Source organism: Ovis aries, chromosome 1 (assembly GCF_016772045.2).
Source record: "Ovis aries strain OAR_USU_Benz2616 breed Rambouillet chromosome 1, ARS-UI_Ramb_v3.0, whole genome shotgun sequence".
Lineage (NCBI taxonomy): Eukaryota > Metazoa > Chordata > Mammalia > Artiodactyla > Bovidae > Ovis > Ovis aries.
In genome coordinates, this window is record NC_056054.1 from 174,163,150 (window position 1) to 174,186,639 (window position 23,490).

At 41.9% G+C, this 23,490-nt stretch overlaps 1 protein-coding gene across 4 annotated transcripts in view; it reads right to left on the bottom strand.

The window, feature by feature from the left end:
* Positions 1 to 23,490, bottom strand: part of MYH15 (myosin heavy chain 15) — a 152,066-nt gene that overhangs the window by 17,481 nt on the left and 111,095 nt on the right. For all 4 annotated transcript variants that reach the window (XM_060404248.1, XM_060404253.1, XM_060404256.1 and 1 more), the window contains 7 exons: positions 19,591 to 19,709; positions 16,840 to 17,036; positions 13,091 to 13,440; positions 10,865 to 10,989; positions 7,720 to 7,835; positions 1,625 to 1,817; positions 1,159 to 1,362 (listed from right to left, as the gene is read on the bottom strand). In XM_060404248.1, the coding sequence (XP_060260231.1) occupies positions 1,159 to 1,362; positions 1,625 to 1,817; positions 7,720 to 7,835; positions 10,865 to 10,989; positions 13,091 to 13,440; positions 16,840 to 17,036; positions 19,591 to 19,709 (1,304 nt within the window). The remainder of the gene's footprint in view (positions 1 to 1,158; positions 1,363 to 1,624; positions 1,818 to 7,719; positions 7,836 to 10,864; positions 10,990 to 13,090; positions 13,441 to 16,839; positions 17,037 to 19,590; positions 19,710 to 23,490) is intronic.

The window sequence follows — 23,490 nt, forward strand, 5'->3', positions numbered from 1 at the left end:
CCATGTACACCTGTCTAGGTTATGGTAGATGTACTAAGAATGTTTATTGAATGACCCATTTACTATATGCATTTGTCTAACCATTATGGTTTCTCCTGATTCCACAAGAATAGTAAAAATTCTAAAAATTCTTGTTTTGTGTCACTTACATAACCTTCCATGAGAAGCCAGACTCCTGACAATTCACTAAAACTGTCAGGAGCCACGCAGAATTGTTTGAAATCTCTTGGCTCTTAGGCAGCTCTTTTTTTTTTTTTCCTGAATCCTGGGATTCTCAGGGAACACATGGCATAGAGGGAACAGGATGAACAGGCAAATGACTCTGGGACACTAGTGAATGGCTCCCCCCCAGCCCCCGCTCTCTCTCCCCAGCATCCTAGCTGTGAGTGTCCTGACAGTTCATTCTTCTCATAGGGCTTGATGTTATGGGTCAAATTGTGTCCCTCCAAACAAGAAACATAGGTTGAAGTCCTAACCACCAGTTCTCAGAATGTGACCTTGGAAACAGGTTCCTTACAGAGGCAATCAAGTTAAAATGAGGTCAGTCATGTCCAACTCTTTGTGACCCCATGGACTGTAGCCTACTAGGACCCTCTTCATGGGACTTTCCAGGCAAGAATACTGGAGTGGGTTGCTATACCCTCCTCCAGGAGATCTGACTGATGTCCTCATAAAAATTTGGAAATTTGGACAATGACAGATACAGAGAGAAAATGATGTTAAAACAGAGAAAATGCCATGTGAAGGCAGAGAATTGGCGTGACGCATCTACAAACTAAGGAACGCCAAAGATAGCCAGTAAACCTCCAGAAGCTGGGAAAAGGCAAGGAAGGATTCCCCTACGAGGTTCACAGGGAGTGCTCCCTGCCAATGCCTTGATTTCAGACTTCCAGCCTTTAGAACTGTGAGAGGTTACATTTCTGTGGTTTTAAGCTCCTCAGTTTGTGGACTGTGTTGCTGCAGCCCTAGGGAGCCCATGCATTTGGGGACAAATGAAGGATGCGGCCACCACTCTGCTGCCAAAAGCTCTCCCTGTCTCACCAGACACCCCCAAGGCTCCATGTGGCAAGTGCGTATGGTTCAAGACCAAGGCTGACTATGGGGAAACTGCTGCCTCCAACCAGCTGATGTGGCTAATGGGGAGTTTATGGGTCCCACCTGGGCATGGAAAAGATTGATTTTTTCTGTAGCTTCCAGGAGCTCCTCTTCTGCCAGCCTGCGACTACGCTCTGTCTGCTCCTGCAAGGACCTTAGCTCCTCAACTTCAGCCTGGAGAAGAGCATTGCGCCGCTCGGCCACCGCCACCTGCTCCTTCAGCTCGCTGTTCAGGCATCTGCTGTCATCCACCTGCACCTGCAGGTCCTGGGAGAGAAAACTCCGGCCTGGGCATGGGTCCCTGGGAGTTCAGTGGGACCTGAGTTTGTGTGTGCACACTCAACAAAGTTAAACATAACATAAACCAGTTAAACATAAGCACATATTAATATAAGCCAATTGAATGTAAGGTCTCCTGAAGGACTAGATTTGGTGTCCTCACTTTTATTATTGAACACAACCTGTTACTTGGTTTGCTCCCATAAGCAGAGGCGTCCCTGCTTCATCCCCATGTGACAATTGAAAATACCTTGATCTGGGTTTGGAGCTGGCCCAGGGACTTGGTGGCCTCTGATGCCTGCCGGCTGGCACAGCTAAGCTGGAGCTCCATCTCAGTGAGGTCCCCTTCCATGCTCCTCTTCAGCCGGGTGGCCTCAATTCTGCAACGAGCTTCAGAATCCAGACTCGACTGCAGGGAGTCAATAGCACACTGCTGCTTCCTCCTAATTTTAGAATAACATTCAGGGGGGAAATCATGCACCCAGGTTGAGAAAGGGTACCTTCTGTGTACACACAGCAATTTAGGAATCAGGGAAAAACTTAAAATTCAATACAGATTCTGTGTAGTTAACAAAATAAGTCTAAAGGGTCTTCATTTGGGAACCATGGAGGTTGGAGAGTTGATTAGATCAGTGAGCATTTGTACATCGTATCAGATCTACTGTTTTCCATGTCAACGCCCCAGAAAAATCAAGAAAATCACTAGTGGGCTTCGCTGGTGGCTCAGTGGTAAAGAGATTGTCTGCCAATGCAGGAGACACGGGTTTGATCCCTGGTTTGGTAGGATCCCACATGCTGCAGAGCAACTAAGCCTGTGCACCGCAATTGAGCCTGTGCTCGATAGCCCACTTGCCGCTTCTACTGAAGCCCATGTGTCCTGGAGCCCATGCTCCACGACAAGAGAAGCCACCACAATGTGAAGCCTGCACACCACAAGTAGAGAGTAGCCCCCACTCACTGCAACTAGACAAAAGCCTGCACAGCAATGAAGACCCAGCATAGCCAAAAATAAAAATAAAATAAAATTTAAAAGAGAAAAGCACTAGAATATTTTTGAGATTCTTGTGGGACAGACTTTGCCTTGTCTAATACCTCCTCAAAGACAGTCTAAGGCAAATATCTGGATTCTCTATAGTGGCTAAGAGTGAAGGGAGGATGCTCTTTCAGATGGGCATAATATTTAAATACTTTCAATGGTGAAACATGTTTGAAGACAGCAAGAAACAGTCATCCGGGTTGAAACAAGTCCTGCACCAGCAATCCTGCTGTAATGGCCTGTGACACCTAATTCTCCTAGAATAGCATGGTTATCTTTCTCCAGGAGTTTAGGAGTAAAACCAAGGATAGGCTGAGAAAACTAACTGCTGTGTGATATTGAATTTCTTCAACATGCCTTTATAACATCCATGCTGAAACCATTTTTGCTAAGTGCTAGAAGCTTACACAATAGATATGAGTTTGGGGAGACAAAGAAAAAATATGGGGAACCCAGAGAAATCATTTCCCAACCTTCTTGCAGAAAGTCTGGGACTGTGTCACTGAATTCTGACCAATGGATATGGGCAAAAGTGTTTCCAAGCCTCACACACAACTTTTCACTCATGATTCTGTGATCTCTTCCCCATCAATGGCAAACCTGATGGCCACACATGAACCATCTGGCATCAAAAGATGGAAGGAACCTGAGTTTTTGAATGACTTGGAAGAATAGTGGCCCACTCGCCATCCTACCCAATGCTAGACTCTGACACAAAGTAAAAATACACTTTTAAGCCATTGAGACTGGGTGGTTGTGAGTCAGAACAATGTAACTGTTATAACTAACACAGGCCCTGTTAAGCTCACCCTGTGAAGCAGGACCTAATACTGGACAGATAAAACAAGACATACTCATAGAGTCTATCAGCCCAAATAGCAGACACATACTCATTTTGAGTCAGAATTAGGTTCCACACTGAGTTATTGCTGAGCCTGTGTTCTGAGCTCCGAGGCCAATCAGGAAGACACACAGCCTACAGAGCAGTAAGAGTGTGGTCAGAGTTTTCAACTAGGTGACAGGTGGAGGTGCCACTTCTCATGACCACACTTCACCCCACTGATGGAGGGGGCATTCAGAAGTAATTATGCAAATGCATGAGAAAAAACTTCCTGGCCCCAGAGGCCAGAATTAGCACATCTCCTGGGCCTCCACATGCTGTGGTCAGCCTCTCCTGCCTGCCCTTAGGTCCTGGGCTTTTGTCTGGCTGCCAGAAGAGGATCCCACAGGGATGCCAGAATATAAAGTCACTAGAGACTATTATGACTGAATTGTGTCTCTCTCCCCACCCCAACCAAACTCATATCTTGAAGCCGTAAACCCCGGTACCTCAGAATGTGAGTGTATTTGATGACAGGGCCTTTAAAGAGGTGATTAAGTTAAATGAAACCCTTAGGTGGTCCTAATCCAATCTGACTGATGTCTTTAGAAGGATAGGAAACATGGACACAGAAACTTTAGGGATGAGTGTGCGCATAGGAAAGAAAATGCGAGGATCCAGCAAACCAAGGAGAGAGGTCTCGGGGAACATCTCGATCTTGAACCTCCAACCCCCAGAAATGTGAGAAAATAAATTTCTGCTATTTAAGCCACCCAGTCTGTTTTGTTATGGCAGCCCTAGCCCACAAGTACTACAGGGACACACACTCAACATCACTGAGAGCTCTGTCTTACGTAAGGAAACTCATTTTTGCTGAACTGACTCTACTTATACAGGAACACTAAAGCATCACTAGGCTGGTGTCAAAATCCTCTGTACAGAGATATAATCTACTTAAGCAGACAAAATGGATGTTTCAACTGTACTTTTTCCACAGTTGTTTATGCAATTTCATGAGTACCTACAGACAAGTAGAAAGTGCTATGGTTTAAGAGGCTTCCATATAATACAGGCTTGGAGAATTGCCACTAAACAATCAGCACATTCCACGCAGAGTCAAGAAATCTTCCAAATGAAAACTCCTCAAGCACATTTATTTTTAAAGAAAAATGAAGCAGTCAAGACCAAGGCAATATGGTGAAAGTTCCTTTTCTATTTTTCCCAAACTGTGAAATATAATTTGAGGAAAGAAAACAAATGCAAACAGAATCAGAATAAGAGCTTAAATTTTGAAAAAGCTAAGGATTTTAAACTGCCAATTCAATCAGTAATATTTTTCTCTTGCAACGTTGCTCATCTATATCACAGAAATGAAAGATTTCCCTTAATTCTAATACATATGATTCAGTTTTAAAATGATTAACAAGATATTTCGCTAAGTGCCATGCCTGAGTTTGAGATCCTACATCTTGAAGTTGTGCTAAAATATTTTACTTAGACATGAGAAAAAAAAAAAAAAACATATTCTTCTGGAAGAGACTCAGACAATACAAGAAATTAAGTTGGATAGTGCATGTAGATGAAGACCGTGTGGCAAAGTTCAGTATCACTAAGTTCAGAGGAGTGAACCATATGGAAGGAAAAGATGATGGATCATTACTAGGAACCTGAGGTCACAGGCCAGGGTGAGCTAACTATGGGCTCTGGGCCAAATTCGGCCATGTCATTTGATCTCTTATTATGGCTGCTTTCAAGCCATGGTTACAGACTTGAGTAGCTGCAACTGAGACTCTATGGTCCACAAAGCCAAAAATATTTACCATCTGATGCCATAAATAAGAAGCTTGCCTAACCCTTCCATAGGTGATCAAAGTAAAGCAAACAAATGCATTTTGATAGCGTAGGGAATTTTGGTGCCTCACTCCCCAAAACTCCTTCCCCAGCACCTCTCTGGGTGTGTCTGGAGAGAGCAGAATGCATGCTGGGACACCCCAGTTTTGGTCCACTGAGAAGCCCCCACACATTTCAGCATTTTCATGAATACCGAGTTGGGAGGGTGATGTACTTAGCCAGTGGCCCCGGAAAATTCAGGACACACACCTAACGTATTTTCAACTCCGGCTGGGGCCTTGCAGCAGAGCCTGACTTAGATGGCAGTCACAGCCACCAGTTGGCCTTCAAGCTGGCCGTGGACATCACTCTTGCTTTCCTGGTAGAGGAGGGCGAGGATCAAAGCCCCTCCATCCATCAGTGACTGCATGATCACCTCTCTAACTCTAGCTCTGCTAATTACAACATTTGTAAGGAAACAAAAAAGCCGTATCGAGTCATAAAAGTTTGGGAAGCCCTATCTAGAATAGCAGGCACAGCATGTTGCCAACATGAAGTGCTCAATACTATGGAACAAGTGAAACATACAGCGCACATACAAGCCACTCATTCTTTCACCCCAACAGGCTTCCAGCCCGGCTCATGCAGGGTCAGCCCTCACCTAATGGAAGAACAGCTGGCTGGGAGGCAGAGAGTCAGTGAAGTGAATGAACTACCAGAGTTTGCAGCCCTACCAAGGTTTTTACCTTTGCCTCTGAGTCTCTCTCCTGTACTCCTGGTCCTTTCAGCATCCTGAGTCCTGTGTCCTATGCCTCCCTCAGTTTCTATGGAGCTATCCAAGGATTATGTGAAATGGGACCTTGAGCCTCATCTTTTCCTCAGGCAATATTTCCCTTGAGTTCTAGATTTTACCTGGCTTATCTCTGGTTGCTCAAAATCCCATGTTTTGCTAGTATTTCCCCCTGGTGTTCTCTTCCTTAAGATCCCTTCCTCTCCTAGCCCTGAAGTCAGATTAGACCCTCTGATTAAACTAAGGGTTTCTGATCCAATCTCCACTGGCATGGGACTCAGACAGAAAGGGTCTATAAGATACTTGTGATATTTTGTTAAGATATACTCATCTTTCCTTTACGGATGTACCTATTACAGTTATTATGAATCATTAACTAAAACTCATGAAGCGCTCACTCCTCCCTCCAGCCCGCCCTTCTTTTTTCAGCCCCTTGACAGCTCCTGCCTCAGCTTCAATTCCTTCTTCTCCCAGCCCTAGCTGTTTGGATCTCCAGCTTCCTTTGCACTTAAATTATTATAATTGGTGAACAGCTCTCTCTACGACATTCAGAGGTACCTGACAAGACGCAGACTCTCTGAGGACTCATTTTTTCTTAGCTGGGTTTATTAATAGGCACAGGTTTGACGTTACCTGAAACAAGTTTTGGGTTTTTTTTTTTTTTAATGGTACAAGGAGATATTCGTTTTTGTTCCTCGTGGAAGGAAGTAGGGCAAATATCAAGGTCCAATGTTTTCGCCCTTTATCAAAAAAAAGTCTTTTAGGCACAGCCTCTTAAGTAGACCAGATTTCATCCCCACCGTCAGTCCTATAGAGGAAAGTGCCGGTGAGTGAGAGCAAAGATAACTCAAAGCATACAGAAGACCAAATTTGGCTTGACACCCTCATTAAAAAGATGACCCCCATGGGAGTTTTGTCTGAAGATGGGCTATGGGGAACAGGCCAGCTTAACTGAACATGGTAACCTTTTCTCTTAATGGTTTAACAAACATGTTGAAAGCAAATTGTCAGTTGAACCTCAGACTCAAAAATGCTTTTCCTTGCTGACATATGGCACTGACTTAAGGGAACAGATCAGATGGATAATACAATCATAGCTAATTCCATGTGTTTATAATGGTGCCTTTGATCTATAGAGTGTGAAGTGCTTTGCCAACATTGGCTTACTGATCTTCCTTGCCACCTTCTGTGACACGGATGGGGCTGCTTTCATCCCCTCACTTCACTGAGAAGCTAAGAAGTGAGATGTTTAAAATCATCAGCTTGTTATGATGAAGCTAAGAAAAGATCCTGCAACCCAGGATTCCTATTTAATTCAGTTTCCTGACTATTAAGACTCAGCTGCTTCAACAGGGATTCAATAAGCAGCTTAGCTCTTAGCTTCAGCCCCTCTCCAAACAAATGGCTACAGGTACAGTCATGGGGGAGGTGGAAACTTCTCTCTGATCTGACATTAATTTTAATGTCCAGCATCACTTTTTTTTTTTTGGTTCTTTTCCTTCACTGTTCGGCACTATCAGTCAGTGTCTTGAATACTCAAGAAAGAAGCTTGTTGTAGGGAGACCCAGGCAGTATACACAGTTCTTGTCCACATACTTTGGCTTTTTTTGTGTATTATCTTGAGTTTTGTACGCAAGCAGAAGGTGCTTGAATAAGAAAATCATAAACATTAATAGTAATCATGTTAGAGGTATTCCTTTATACTAACAGTGCTGTGCTGACTAGGAAGAGTCTAGAGTTGGGTCAGACCAGCTATCTCTGTGCTAATATTCCAACAAAGATTATAAAAGTAGCCAAACACAATGAATCCCTGTTCAGCTAAGGATCCTGAAATATGTAATTGTTGCTCATCAAAATAATTGTACATACCTAAAATTTTCTATTTCTTCATCTTTCTCTGAAAGCTTCCTTTCCAGTTCTGCTTTAGTTTCCGAGAGTTCAAGCTGCAAACGAAGAACCTTGCTTTCATTACGCTCCAGAGCTCCCTGAAATACACAGTTAAAAAGCATTAAATGAAGCCCACTTTTGGACAAAAGTATTTTTTTCTCTAAACATATGTCACTAATGCAGCTCTCTTTAGAATTGCTAGGAATAGTCAAAGTTCAAATCAGGTCCCTGAAGACTGGAACAGGATGAGAGGCAAGTGATTACCTTTCTTTGCCATGTTACTTATCGCTCTGACATCCAGAGGGCTTTCAGCTGTAGTTCAAGAACTAGAATCTCAAGCATTTTTTTAAAATTTTCAATCTTGTCTGTGACTACATTTCAATTTTTAAATTTATTATTCTAGACTTTTTTTAGTGGTTCCATCTTTAGGATGAATCAATAAAAGTACGAAAGCTAAAACAAGGAAGGTGATAACTCCTACTTGGAAACTTCAATTTTGAGCATCGAAGAGGGATAGAGAAAAGTTGAAAGCATTTGGGGAGCAAGAAACAGGAGAGTGCTCAAATAAAGGAAACTGGGGTGTACCTGACACATAATGCTTGGTGTGAGCCATTATCATCATAACTATTACTGTTACTTCAAATGGATTGCTCTGACAGGCAGGGAGGGCTCCTGCTCCTTTGAATGTTAAATACAGGCAAGGCAATTACTTCCAGAAAGGTTATAAAGGTGTTTCAAGTTGAAAAGGGTAGGTCTGATTAAATTTGAAAGTCTGTTCCATAGATAAAATTTCATACAGAAGAAGAAACAAACAGAACACTTGGAGGTGACAGAGGAGGATGTTTATAAAGGGGACAAGAGGTGACAACAATCTATTGGTTAGTTAACCACTGGCAGACAGTCCTGAGGGCAGAAGTCACTTTTGTAGCCTCTTCTGAGGAGTGCTTAGCACATAATATCAAAAGTGGAAAGTAAGACCAAGTAGCAGTTTCAAAATAAAAATAAGAAAGGTGTTGGGAATTTAATATGGCTTAAAGCCTTGCTGCTGTTCTCACACTACTAACTTCAATATAGAAGAAAATTTTTAAAATGCTTGGACAGCAATTTCCTCTGCGGGAATGGTGCCTTTCCTTCCAAGGGAAACTGTCACCTCTAACCCTTTTGAATGCACTGAGAAAGTGAATCTTTGAAGGTGATCTGCAATAGTTTGAGCTTTGTGACTTCAAAAATAATCTGATAATGTTTTTCATTAAGGCTCACCCAGAAAAATAAATAACTCAGTGTTACAAATACATGTCCAAGTTGATGAAGTATTCATGGATGCAGGTGAAGACAAAACTTGAGAAAATGTGAATAGAATATAATGCCATCTAGTGCTACTAACGGAGAAGGCAATGGCACCCCACTCCAGTACTCTTGCCTGGAAAATCCCATGGATGGAGGAGCCTGGAAGGCTGCAGTCCATGGGGTCGCTAAGAATCTGACATGACTGAGCGACTTCACTTTCACTTTTCACTTTCATGCACTGGGGAAGGAAATGGCAACCCACTCCAGTGTTGTTGCCTGGAGAATCCCAGGGATGGGGGAGCCTGGTGGGCTGCCGTCTATGGGGTCGCAGAGTCGGACGTGACTGAAGTGACTTAGCAGCAGCAGCAGTGCTACTAAACGGTATGAACGCTGTGGCCTTAACCATCTCCCTTCATTGTGCCAGTCAATTTAATTAAAAAGACTTCTACATGTTATGTAAGACTAAAATTAACCTTGCCCAATCATAGCTCTCATTGGCTTCTCATGTTGCTTGAAATTTCTACTGCAAAATTTACTTTTGGAGGTTAAGGTAGTGGCTTTAGAAAGTTCCTAGCCAAGGTGGCTGGAGAACCAAAGGAAACAAGTAAATGAAACAAAGTTCAACCGCTTTATGGGACACCACACTGCCAAGTGAAAGGATTCTATATACAATGTAGATCTCAGAAAACAATTTGCGTAAAAAGGCAAGTGCTCTGTCAAGAGCCATCCAGTTGACACATCTGCCTGGCAGATTTCTTACAGAAATGTGATGGTGAGATAAACTGACACTGCTTGACATAGAGCAATCCTTTGGGGTCTCATTTTTTCATTACAGCACCTTTCGAAAGGCCTGTGCCTGAAACTGACTGCTACGCCTTTTTAAAACTGATTGTCTCTGTTGGAAGGTAACTGGAAGAGATGTGCATTTTGAATGCTACCTGGTGCTTGGTCAAAGGGTGGGTCAAGAAAATGCAACTCAACTGTGAGAACAGAAGCTTTGTAGGCCTTGTTAACTACTTAATGACCATGGCAGGATAACTTCCTTCTAATTCAGCCTCTTTGGCAAAAAGGTTTTCTCGGAGGCCCCTTCAATTACTAGCTAGCACATGCCTAGGGATAAAGCCAGATATTCTTCCTGAATATTTAATTCATAACACTGAAAACACTATCAAACAACCCTCACAAAGATGAGTTTTCAGCAACAAATGAGAACATTGCTTTGAGTTCATTTTTGAAACTACTCAAAGTTTTTTTGGGAAAAAAAAAAGGTTTTGACTGATTTCATTTAAAGAGAGAGTCAGGTATGAGGATATTTAGATATGAAACATCTAACAATATTTACTGAACTTCTCTTATACACCAGACATTGTTCTAGTCCAGTGCCTCTCAAATGTGAGGGTAAATATGAACCACTCAGGAATCTTGTTTAAATGCAGATTCTGATTCAACAGAGCTGGGGAGAGGGCTGAGAGTCTGAATTTCTAACAAGCTCCCCAGTGATGCCCATGTAACTGGTCCCCAGGCCACATTTAGAGCAGCAAGGGCCTAGGTACTGGGGAAAAGTCAGGGAACAAGATACACGCGGTTCCTGTTTTCCTTACAGTCAAGAGTCTTCATCACAATTGTTTATCCTGTTCTCTGAGCCTCAATTTCCTCATTTGCACAATGAGAACAACAGTCTGCTAGGGTGATTACATAAAATAGTGCATGCAAAGCACTTGGCATAGTTCCAAGCATGCAGTTAAGCCTTAAGTGTCACTGTGGTGGTGGTGTTATTAGAATGCAGATCTTCCACACTGTCACAATGATAAAAGTCTTCTTTGCTCCCCAGAGGTAATACCTCAGCCTCTTCCAGTGCCATCTGAACTTCAGTCTTTTCTTGTTCAATCTGTTTCTTGACCTTTTCCATTTTACTTAAGTTCTTCTTTCCTTCTCTCACCTGATTCGTCAGATTAGAAATCTCCTCTGGGGAGGAAAGAAAGACAAAATTAGTGAAAGGAACCAGTCTCAGACCCATGCTATCAGGCACAACAGACTATTCTGGAAGGCCAGCTGGGACCCTGGTCATGCCATTCTCGGTAACTTGATGACAAGGCCACTGCTGGCACTGTGGGATCTTTGTTTGAATTTGAAAAAAATGAATACCTTTTCAATATATTCTTTTAGAATCTGCCAGAAAGTTGTCGACAACCACTGGTGAGAATGGTGCTTCTTAGGATATTTGCATCAGTCTGTGCAACTGTACATGCCAACCCACTTGTCAGAGTCACACCAGATATCGCCTGGTGGGGCTCTAGGATATAGACCTGGAATCATTATTTCAGTGGAAGAGCTTAGCTATCAACACCAATAATGGCGGCTGTTGTGAGAGCGGTTGCAACACCAGGCTGGGAACTTACAGCGTGTCATTGTCTGCCAGGAGCCAGCGCATGAACCCTCTCATGAAAACAAGCCTTTGACAGAGCAAGGCATCCAGAAGTGGTAAAACCTCCACCACCAGACACTGTTACTGTCAGTTCTGCCTTTTCATTAAGGAAGCCTCTGGAACCTAAAAGGAGCAGAGCAGGGCCAAGCGCTCAGGGAAAATTACCCATAGTCCAGAGGCAGTGGAAGGCGTTCAAGAGCCTGACTGCTTCTCTGGCTCTGAGGATACCTAGCTTAAGACGGGATGGGACAAGAAGTTTTAAGTTACAAAAACAAACCCAATAGACGATAATTCTCATGTGAATAACAGATTCTTGTCTGATATAGCCTGTCCAGAAGACAGGCTCCCAAGAGAAAACTCAAGGCAGTGATTCTCTACTCTGACCACACCTTAGAATTACTTGCAGAGCTTCTGAAAAACACTTCTGCCCAAGCTCCACCCTAGACCAAGTGAGGTCCCCATTTGTATTTCTGGGAACTTACTAGAAATACAAATTCTCAGACCCCCTCCTAGACTTACTGGATCAGAAACTCTGAGGGAGGGGCCCAGCCAACGGGGTTTTAACAAGCCCTCTGGGTGCTTCTGACACCATCAAAGTTTTCTAACTGTTCCAGCACCCCTCACAGGCCCAGTCAGTGAACGGATCCACAGACTGTATAGATCAACAGAGAAAGCAGGTTTATTTATGTCTCCAATAGTAATGAACTTATTCCCAGGGCACCTCAGGACTGTAACACATGTCACTGTTGGTGCTGCTATAAATTGGCAGCCCTCTTTAAAGAGCTGCTGGGAAGTATTTTAAAATTTAAAAATTCATTCCTTTAACCCAGCAGTTTCATTTCTAGGACTTTATCCTACTGAAATATTTGTACATGTCCACAAATATATGTACAGGGATGTACAATATAGGATTATTTATACTTGTGGAAAACTGTATCTAAAATGACTAAGGTCTATTGAAATGTGTTAATTATCCTGATCATAAACACTCTGTTGCTAATAACAATCACGTGGTAGGCCTCCAGGTACAGGCCCAGTAGCAAAGCCCATAGTTAAATATGTATGTGCCAGAATCAAGCTGGCTGGGCTCAAATCTCATATCAGCTACTTAGCAAATGTGAATTTGGCCAAGTTCTTAACCTTAAATGACTCAATCTAATCTGCATTTTACAGACAGAGAAACTAACTCATAAGATTGTTCTGAGACTTAATGAATACTTGTATAAAGAACAGTGCCTGGCACACAGGATGGGCTTTTGAAGTATTTGTTAAATGATAAAATATATTAATAAATTTTTAAAAGGTACAGAATAATCTGCAATTTAAGTTAAAAAAAAAAAAAACTTGCCTGCATATGTGCATGGAAAATCTTGGTAAGGCTAGAGATATAAAGAAATTCGTAATAGGCTTACTTTACTGTGGGGAATTGGGGCTGAAGGTAGGAATGTAGTCTTATTTTTAGAACTCATTTAATGAAAATTGCATCTGTCATTAAAACAAAATTCAAAGGAAGTATTACAAATGGCAAAGTTAAGACCCAAGCAGGGCTGTGAAAATGCTGAGCCGTCTATGCTGGAGGCGGCAGCCAGTTCCTGGGCGAGTGCACTTCCGGTGCCCCGCGGGCTTCTCAGCGCAATGTACCTTTCAGGTGCTTATTCTCCCTCCGCAGGGCCTCCTGGCTCATGGTGCTCTCCTCGTAGCTGTGCCTGAGCTCCAGGAGCTGGATGCTGAGGGCGCGGGCCTCTTTTTTTGAGGCATCCAGCATTGCCTGGGACTCCTCGTGCTTCTGCCTCCAGTCGTCCAGGCGCTTGTCAAAATGCTGCTGCTTCTGGTTGAGCGCGGCAGCCGCAGCCTGCGCCTGCCCGAGATCAGACAGGGTGTCCCCGAGCTCCAGCTGCAGTCGGAGCCTGGCCCTCTCCAGGGAGGCGTTTCTGGCATTGGCCACCCCCATGGCTTCGGCAGCCTCCTGCAACCGAAGTGCCAGCTTCTTCCTGAGAAGAGGAGACCCAAAGGGCAAGTGAAGCCACAACTCTCATCCAGTGTGTCCTTATTAAACACAGCGCTGAGGTACAAATAGGGGAGCCCCCAAGGGTGGTTTCATAGTATGAAGGGAAGTAACTTGTGTCTGAAAAAGACCTCCTTGTGCTGTAGAACCCAGATGTCTGCTGACCACCGCCCTCTGGCTCCTGTGTCCACAGGTCCTTTATGTTCCCCCACCCTTTGGCTCTCCCTGGTGGCTCAGATGGTAAAGCATCTGTCTGCAATGCGGGAGACCCGGGTTTGAGCCCTGGGTTGGGAAGATCCCCTGGAGAAGGAAATGGCAATCCACTCCAGTACTATTGCCTGGAAAATCCCATGGACAGAGGAGCCTGGTAGGCTACAGTCTATGGGGTCGCAGAGTCGGATACGACTGAGTGACTTCACTTCACTTTCACCCTTTGGCAACCTGGACTTGAGACTCAGAATCTCAGAATCCTTGTAAGTATCTGCCTCCTCTGAACCTTAAATAAGCAATACAGACATTATCCAGAACAGGAAATGGGAATAAGAGGAAGATGGTACTGAACGCCCAGCAATAAGCAATTGTTAAAAGTTTCGTGCACGTCTAGTCTCTAAAGAGTTCCTTGGCTACCTTGCTTGCAAAGAGCCTTCTTCAGCTCGCTCCTGCTCACTGCCTCCCCCTCTCATCTTGTGACTTTTAAACATGCCCAGATTCTCTCTTCTCTGAATTTCTTCTCCAACTGGGCTCCTCTTCCCCACTGTGTATACCCACATCCATCCCAGTGGTATGCTCACTTCTCAGGCCCCGCTGCTATTAGGGGCACTTTAGCCTCTGTCTATCCTCCCTTCAGCATACGCTGAGATGGAGCAGCTTATTAAAATGCTTCCCTTCCACCACACTTACAATGCAGTGCTCTTATGCTCCCTAATGGATGCAGTGTTCTCTTGTTCACGTCTCCTGCAGGGACACTGGTAGTTCCATTCTTACTCATTCGTCACACCTCTTACATGAAAGGTACTATATGTACCAAAGCTTTTTCCAATCTACTGTTATTAAACAGAAAATGGTCCTCAGGAAGTAATATGTGCCACATAACTAACACAACAGAGCAATGTGGTCATAAAGCCCCCTTTAGGCAGAATCCTGTAAAAACCAATCTGTGCTCAGTGTCCAGGAAGGACCTGGGCTCCAACAACTACTCCTTGCTCACTGGCTTTCTAGCCGTAGTCACTTCATGTCTTTGCTTCATTCTTCTTAGCTGTTAAGAAAAGACTCTGATGTACTGCACGGTGACTATTGTTGATAATATTGTATTATACGTGTGAGAGTTGCTCTGAGAATAGAGCTTTAATTTTCTCACTGTAACAACAACAACAACAAAATGGTAATTCTGTGGGGTAAAGGAGTTATTAACCAACCATACTGTGGTAAAGATTTCACAATATGTGCATATTTCAAATTATTATATTGTACACCTTAACTGTACACCCTACACCATGGCAAATGTTAATCTTATTTCTATAAAGCTGGATAAAAAAAAGGAGATTCTGATGTTCTATCCTGCCTAAAACAAGAATCTTGTAAAATAATTATACATATGTTTACTTTAGAAATGCTTAACTGGAACCAGAAAATAGGAATTTTCCTTTGGGTGACCAACTGCTGAGGGACTGAGGGGTTGTACCAGGACATAGGGCTATCAGGGCTCAAATCAGGCAAATCCAGGGCAAACTGGACAACTGATCACCTCCATTTGACTGATGTTTTTCTACATTTATTGCCACCTGCCATTTTGGTCTTTAACTTGCCAACCATAAGCACCTACATGGTTGCCTAGAACATGCAAGAAGATGTGGGAGAAGAAGAAATCAAATCCCTCTCCTTGGGGAAACTCAGAGCTCAGAGGCACTAAACGGGCTCATGGGGGAGCTTGATTCCACTAAACTAACTCATTGTGTGAACCCAAGCCTGGAAATCTAAGCAGACAGATCTTCAACTTTACAATTTAAAACAAAAAAATACAATCCTAAATTTTTTTGTAATTCCACCTCCCTGAGGGGATTTAGAGGCAAAGCATAATAGAGACAATGCTTTATTTATTTGATGTTTAAGTTTAAAGCAAAAAAAAAAAGTCTTCAGATATAATCACATTTGCCATTTCTTTCTAGTTGTCGTTGACTATAAGACCATGATTTGTTAGTTCAAACAAATCTATGTGGTCATAAGCAACCCACATACTTTCTCTCTTTTCTGTCTCTCTCTCAGAAACCTTCAAACAGAATGACTGGTAGAAACTTTCACTGGAATTCTTCAATTAGGAAAAAAAAAAAAAAACTTTAGAAGTAAATGCCATATTTTGGATATGAGGAGCTGTTTCAGTTCAAGGCCCCACTTTTCTGTGGTCCTGAGTTTTTAACACATTTTCCATGGGTATTTTTAGTATCTGTCATCACAAAGCCCTTTTAAAGTTATTGTGGCTACAGAGACAGATCTCTTGGTATCCCCCCTTTAGGGAGAGAACACAGCAGCTGTTCAGCACATGTACAACAATGTCTTTCAAAGATTTAGGTGAAGAACTGAAAAATAATATATTTGGTTGATACTAAACAGAAACGTATTGATCTGCTCTGGATTTTTGCCAAGCTACCAAGCCAGGGGCATACTATTTTGAGTCAACTTTTAATGCTGGTTTGACACTGTTTCTCAAAGACAGACAGTTCTTTGACCTCTGAGCAAAAAGCTTTAGAACTACATCCTGGGACTAAGTCTTAATTCACGTAGGCCCCAAACTTCTATAGTTCCCGGAAGAACTTCTAAAGCCTTTATGTAGTGTTGGCTATAAAACCCATGTCCTAACCTTAGAGGTTGCCCAAAGGCGATTTCTTTTCAAAGGACACTTTGTCCCATAGACAGGATGACAGATCCTAACACATTTCCAGCTGCCCCTGTCCATCTTCACAGACGACTTTGTAGTCTACAAGTTGTAGATCAGAGACATTTTTCGATAACTTTAATGTATGGAGATGTTTACAGACATGGACTCCATTATTCTGGTGTTCCAAATGTAACCCAGGATTTTACATGTTAGCCTGCTTTCAGACCATAGCTCAGTCACATCTGTGAAGACTTCTATCTCTAGAAAGAACCTTCTTTCCCCCCAGGATTTCTCTCTAATGTTTGTCACTCTGTATTATAATATTAATTTTTGAACCTTTCTAGAGTATGTGCTTCTTGCCAGTGGTGGCTGTTTCAGCTTTGGTCTTGGGCTTATTCACACAGTTGGTGAGGACTTGCTAAGTGCACATGTGAAACCTTGAAGACAAAGCCACTATTCTCAGAGTCCTCTGCATAACTAACTCCAGGGTCAGGGTAGCCCTGTCCCACTCACTTGGCATCCTCCAAGTCCTCAGCACGCTGGATGGTGTCATCCTCGTACTTGGTCCTCCACTTCACCATTTCAGCATTGCCTTTGAGCAGGGCCTGCAGCAGCTCAGCCTTGGCCGCTTGCTCTTCCTCGTACTGCTCTCGTAGAAGGTCACAATCACGCTTGGCCGACTTCACAGCCTGGGCCAGGGCACTCTGTGACTGCAGGGGACACACACAGGTATAAAAAGGCACCACCACCATTAATGATGAAAGCTTTAGAGGTGACATCATCTTTTTTAGATAAGGTTAATAACCGCCTGCCACAAATGCAAGCTGAACCTGAACCTAGTTAGTTAATACTCGGGAGAGAATTTGGGACAAGAAGAGAAAGGAGAGAGTCTCTAATTGCTGCCATTAAAACAAGGAAGAGAGTTCTATTTAGGGAAATGCCAGCCTGACAATGTGGGCTTCAATAATAGACAGGCCTGGAGTTCTAGAAATAGAGCAGCATGCAAAGGTAGTAAGAACACTCACTATCACTTAGGTAGTAAGATTTCTATTTAGCAATATACAAGACACTGGTCTTGTTTGGACTAGAAAGGACCACTGAGTTTAGTCTAGACTTTTCATTCCATTGATAAAGAAAACAAAATCTTTTATTTAACATGCAAATCTCTAAAATATTTATTACTTTAAAACAGTGCTATCCAATAGAAGTTTCCACAGTGATGAAAATATTCTCTCTCTATATGTATATATAGTCCAATATGGTAACCACTAGGCATGTGGCTGCTAAACATTCAAAATGTGCCCAACTGAATTTCAATTTTATTTAATTCTAATTAATGTCAATTTAAATTCAGGTAGCCACCTGTAGCATAGTAGTGGCTTCTGTATTTATTGGACTGTAGAGCTAATAATTATTTGTCACTTAAGCATGGTTTGATTAACCTAGCAACATCATTCCCACGAGATAACCTAGTCTAGTGGGAAGAAGCAGGGTCTCTGCCAGTCCTCATGGGTCCTTAATACAAATTAGGAAAAAACCTCTTCTCAGAGAGATGCAGCTCTGAAAGCACAAGGCTTGATTAATGGCAGGCTCAGGCAGACACCTAGGGGCTATGAATGAGGAGCAATAATATTAATATACAGTTCCTTGGTGGCTCAGACAGTAAAGAATCTGCCTGCAATGCGGGAGAGCCAGGTTCAATCCCTGGGTCAGGAAGATTCCCTGGAGAAGGGAATGGCAACCCACTGTAGTGGTTTTGTCTGGGAAATCCCATGGATAGAGAAGCCTGGCAGGCTATAGTCCTTGGGGTCACAAAGAGTCAGACACGACTGAGCAACTAACACTGAGAAGGACACAGGGATTGGAATCTTGGAAACTTGACTTCAAATTGTGATCCTTCCTCTCATTTAATATATATTTAGTGAACACCTGTTCTAAGCAATAGTGTTAACCAAAGTAAATAAAATGGAGACAAAGCCTTTGTCCAAAGAACCTAAATGGAGGAGGATATATGAAAACAAGTATGTACAAAAATTAATAAATAAAATTGCTGACATCATAAAACAGACTGACATGAGGACACATGTTTGGATTCTTCTCCTCATCCCCCAAAGGCCTCCAAGAAGGGCCTTCAAATAGTAGGAATAGTCCAAATGATGCCGGCTTATTTAAGAGGCAGTGAGGCAGCCAGGGTGATTAGAAGTGAGTAAATGCAAGACGCAGCTATAGGAGGTAGGGTCACAGAAGGAGGCTTGGACTGAGAAAGGGGGGGCTGGTATGCCAGTTGGAAGCCTGGTATACCAGAGAAGTCAGCCAGAGAGATCTTCTAAACCGTAAATCTAGTCATTTCAGAACCTGCTAAACTTCCTACAGTCTACTATTAGCTACATGACCTTGGATGAGTTATTTGTCTTCTCACAGCCTTGGTTACTTCATGTAAAAAACAAAACAAAACTAATTCTACCAGTTTCATATGACTTAACATCTGAAGGTTCAGATGGCATGAAAGAAGCATCCAGCATGATGTCTGAAGCATGAATCATGGTAGTAATTTTTAAATGGACATATAATATAGAAAATAAGGAGAATGTGGGGGATAAAAGAAAACATTTAAAAAGAGAAATCTGCAGAGTCAATGACTTTTACCCTTGGACTAGATGCCTTTGAAGTGAGATTATATACAAATGAAGTCCTTTGGGGTCTTAGAAGATGCCTTGAATATGAAATAAGAATAGACTTGGAAACCAGGGCTCAAAGAATCCATCTCTCATTTTAGTCACTATGCTTTAACATTAAAGAATCACATTCACCGAGGTCACCTACTAGCAACATTATATATTCTCTTGGGAAGAAATAACTAATATCTATAATTCATTTGACAATTTAAATGTAATATTGAATGAATCCAGTCCCATTCATTTTATTCTGGTCTTTTAATTAATTCCACTTCTTTGTGCAATTCAGAATCAAAAATCCATAAAGAACTTTGCTGACGTTCTGTTCAAGTAATAATGCAAAAGGGAAACACATACTTTCCTTGCTCTAAATCTGACAAACTAGAAAAGCAATTTGAATTACTGAGGATGATCCTTCAGTGGTCAGAGTCCTTTTCAGCATATCCAAGATCCAACAGGTCTTTTTCCCCTTAACTACTAGAGCACTTACTCTTCTTCTTTTATATAAGAAGATATTCAAGCCAACCTAGCAAACCCTATTAAAAAAAAATACAGTGAAATGCCTGGTGAGAAATAATAGATGCCTTACTTTGGTTTCTTCTGCCAGTTGTCCTTTCAGGTCTTGAATCTGCAGAGTGAAGATACTCTTTTCCCTGGAAAGTTGGTTTATCAGAGCTTCCTTTTCTTCCAGCCTTTTTCGGAACTCACCTACAAAAAGATTTCACAAAATAAGTTAATCATGGTCTTTTTTCTCACCTACTCCCTTTCCCACTTAACTTACTGAGTTTAAAAGCAACTAATATGATCTATATATATTTTATATTTAAAAGAGTACAAGAGTCCTTACCAGCAAATCATGAAAATGATCCTTTCCAGAATTCACAAGAGAGCCCTAAAAAAGAACTAATTTTTGGTAATAAGCATGACTAGATAACATAATATTCAGTTGGGCAAAAAGCTTGTGCACGTTTTCTGTAAGATGTTCTAGAAAAACTCGAATGAACTTTTCGACCAACCCAATATTCAGTTCAGTTCAGTTGCTCAGTCATGTCCAACTCTTTGCGACTCCATGACTGCAGCACACCAGGCCTTCCTGTCCATCACCAACACCCAGAGTCCATCCAAACCCATGTCCATCGAGTTGGTGATGCCATCTAGCCATCTCATCCTCTGTCGTCCCCTTCTCCTTCTGCTCTCAATCTTTCCCAGCATCAGGGTCTTTTCAAATGAGTCTGCTCTTCACATCAGGTGGCCAAAGTGTTGGAGTTTCAGCTTCAATATCACTAATACCATTGAACACCCAGGACTGATCTCCTTTAGGATAGACTGGTTGGATCTCCTTGCAGTCCAAGGGACTCTCGAGAGTCTTCTCCAACACCACAGTTCAAAAGCATCAATTCTTCAGTGCTCAGCTTTCTTCACAGTCCAACTCTCACATCCATACATGACTACTGGAAAACCATAGCCTTGACTAGATGTACCTTTGTTGGTAAAGTGATGTCTCTGCTTTTTAATATGCTGTCTAGGTTGGTCAAAACTTTCCTTCCAGTTCAGTTCAGTTCAGACACACAGTCATGTCCGACTCTTTGCGACCCCATGAATCGCAGCATGCCAGGCGTTCCTGTCCATCACCAACTCCCGGAGTTCACTCAGACTCATGTCCATTGAGTCAGTGATGCCATCCAGCCATCTCATCCTCGGTCGTCCCCTTCTCCTTCTGCCCCCAATCCCTCCCAGCATCAGAGTCTTTTCCAATGAGTCAACTCTTCACATGAGGTGGCCAAAGTATTGGAGTTTCAGCTTCAGCATCATTCCCTCCAAAGAAATCCCAGGGCTGATCTCCTTCAGAATGGACTGGTTGGATCTCCAAGGAGTAAGCATCTTTTAATTTCATGGCTGCAATCACCATCTGCAGTGATTTTGGAGCCCAGAAAAATAAAGTCTGACACTGTTTCCACTGTTTCCCCATCTATTTCCCATGAAGTGATGGGACCAGATGCCATGATCTTACTTTTCTGAATGTTGAGTTTTAAGCCAACTTTTTCACTCTCCTCTTTCATCAAGAGGCTCTTTAGTGCTTCTTCACTTTCTTCCATAAGGGTAGTGCCATCTGCATTTCTGAGGTTATTGATATTTCTCCCGGCAATCTTGATTCCAGCTTGAGCTTCCTCCAGCCAAGCGTTTCTCATGATGTACTCTGCATATAAGTTAAATAAGCAGGGTGACAATATACAGCCTTGATGTACTTCTTTTCCTATTTGGAACCAGTCTGTTGTTCCATGTCCAGTTCTAATTGTTGCTTCCTGACCTGCATACAGGTTTCTCAGGAGGCAGTTCAGGTTGTCTGGTATTCCCATATCTTTCAGAATTATCCACAGTTTATTGTGATCCATGCAGGCAAAGGCTTTGGCATAGTCAATAAAGCAGAAATAGATGTTTTTTTCTGGAATTCTCTTGCTTTTTCGATGATCCAGCGGATGCTGGCAATTTGATCTCTGGTTCCTCTGCCTTTTCTAAAACCAGCCTGAACATCTGGAAGTTCACGGTTCATGTATTGCTGAAGCCTGGCTTGGAGAATTTTAAGCATTGCTTTACTAGCGTGTGAGATGAGTAGGTATCATTTATTGAGAATCTTCCACAGGGTAAGTATTTTATGTATATTATCCAGTTTAATTCTCATAACTATTTGATAATGTAGGTATTATATTACCCATTTTTCAGAAGGGAAAAAACAGCTGCCTACTTAAATGTGATTGAGACACAAATCTGCACAGTTAGTAACCAATGGATGTAGAGTCAAATTAAGCTTTTAATCCTGAAGAACACATTCTTTCTTCTGTGGCATGCTCTCTTGTTTATTATGCATGATTCTACAAATCTCTGGCCATATAATTTTTAGATAATTACAACTTCTTTGCCTCATTTGTAAATTGAGGATAACAATAAAAGATTGTTAGTGAAAATTAATTGAGTGTGAATGTACTTTGTAGACTGAATTGCTAAATAAAGACTAGAAATTTTCATTAAAGAGTAGAGAATGTGATCAAGAGATGGGTAGATTTTATTTCACTCTAGTCTACCTTCCCAGCTTAGCTTATTTCTTTCATAATAGGTGAGAAATGACTTGGTTATTAGAAATGGCACTAAAGCAGAGCCAATCCTCAACAAAAAATGTTAATTCTATTATGTAATTAGTCCAACAACAAAAGCTTCAAATATTTATGACTCCCACTCCTCTTGATACAAAGAAGTTCTAAAACTCTCAGCATTATAAGAAAGCCTCTGTTTGGATTAAAACTGCAATTGCCAAACTTTTTAGTCTTAGGAACACTTTATACACAAAAATCACTGAGGACCCCACAGAGGTATTGTGTATATGGGTTTTATATTAACAGTGTATTTGAAATTAAAAGAGAAATTTAAGATACGTATTTACTCATTTTAAAATAATAAAAATCTTAAAGACATGTTAACAGAAGTAACAGTTTTTAGAGGCAAAGCTATATATTCCAAAACAAACAAAAAATTAGTGAGAAAAATCAGCTTATTTTACATTTTAAAAAACTCTCTGGCTTAATAAAAGTGAGTTGGTTGAGGAATCCAACTGTTCTGGTTGAAGCATATGAAGAAATCCAGCCTCTCAGACATAAGTAGCTAGAAAAGGGAGATGTATTTTGATAGTTTTTTCAGATAATTGTGATGCTTGTTTGATGCTATACCAAAACTCAACAAATAGAAGTTTCCTAAGGGTTAATGGTATAAACCAAACAAATGAAATTTTTTATTCTGTTCCATTAAAATTCATGGATTGGTTTTAAACTTTGAATGGATCTTTTACCCATACATCATTTTTCAGCTCCAGGTAGTGGTGATTTGAAAAATATATGTTTACTCAATTATGCAGATTTTTCAAATGTTAACACATTTCATCACACAATAAAAAAAAATCATACTTGGTAACATCACTACTTATCTTATTTAAAAAAGCCTTTAAGGTTCAGATCAAGATGGAGCAGAAGGAAAATCCTGAGCTCACCTCCTCCCACAGATACACCAAACTACAACTAAATATAGAACAACTATCTGAGAATGACCTAAAGACTAGCAGAACAGATTTTCTATAACTGAGAATATAAAGAAAAGGCCATATGGGGAAGGGGAAGAGGGCAGAGACATGGTCTAGTCAGAACATGCACCCCCACTAAGGCCACTAATAAGTGAGAGGGATATCACAACTATTGAGGTCCCCACTAGGGAGTGAGGGGTCCAAGCCCCTCATCAGGCTCCCCAGCCCAGTGTACTTGCATGGGGAAGACAAACTTCCATGATTTCTGGCTGTGCAAATCAGCAGGGCTTAGGGCAGGGAAAGCCAAAAGGCAGTGGGAAACTGAAACACTGCTCATGTACAGACTCGCTCCAGGTCTCAATGCAGAGGCAACAGCCTGAAAAACACCTGAGTCATAAAGAAGGAGATGGCCAGTATTGACTA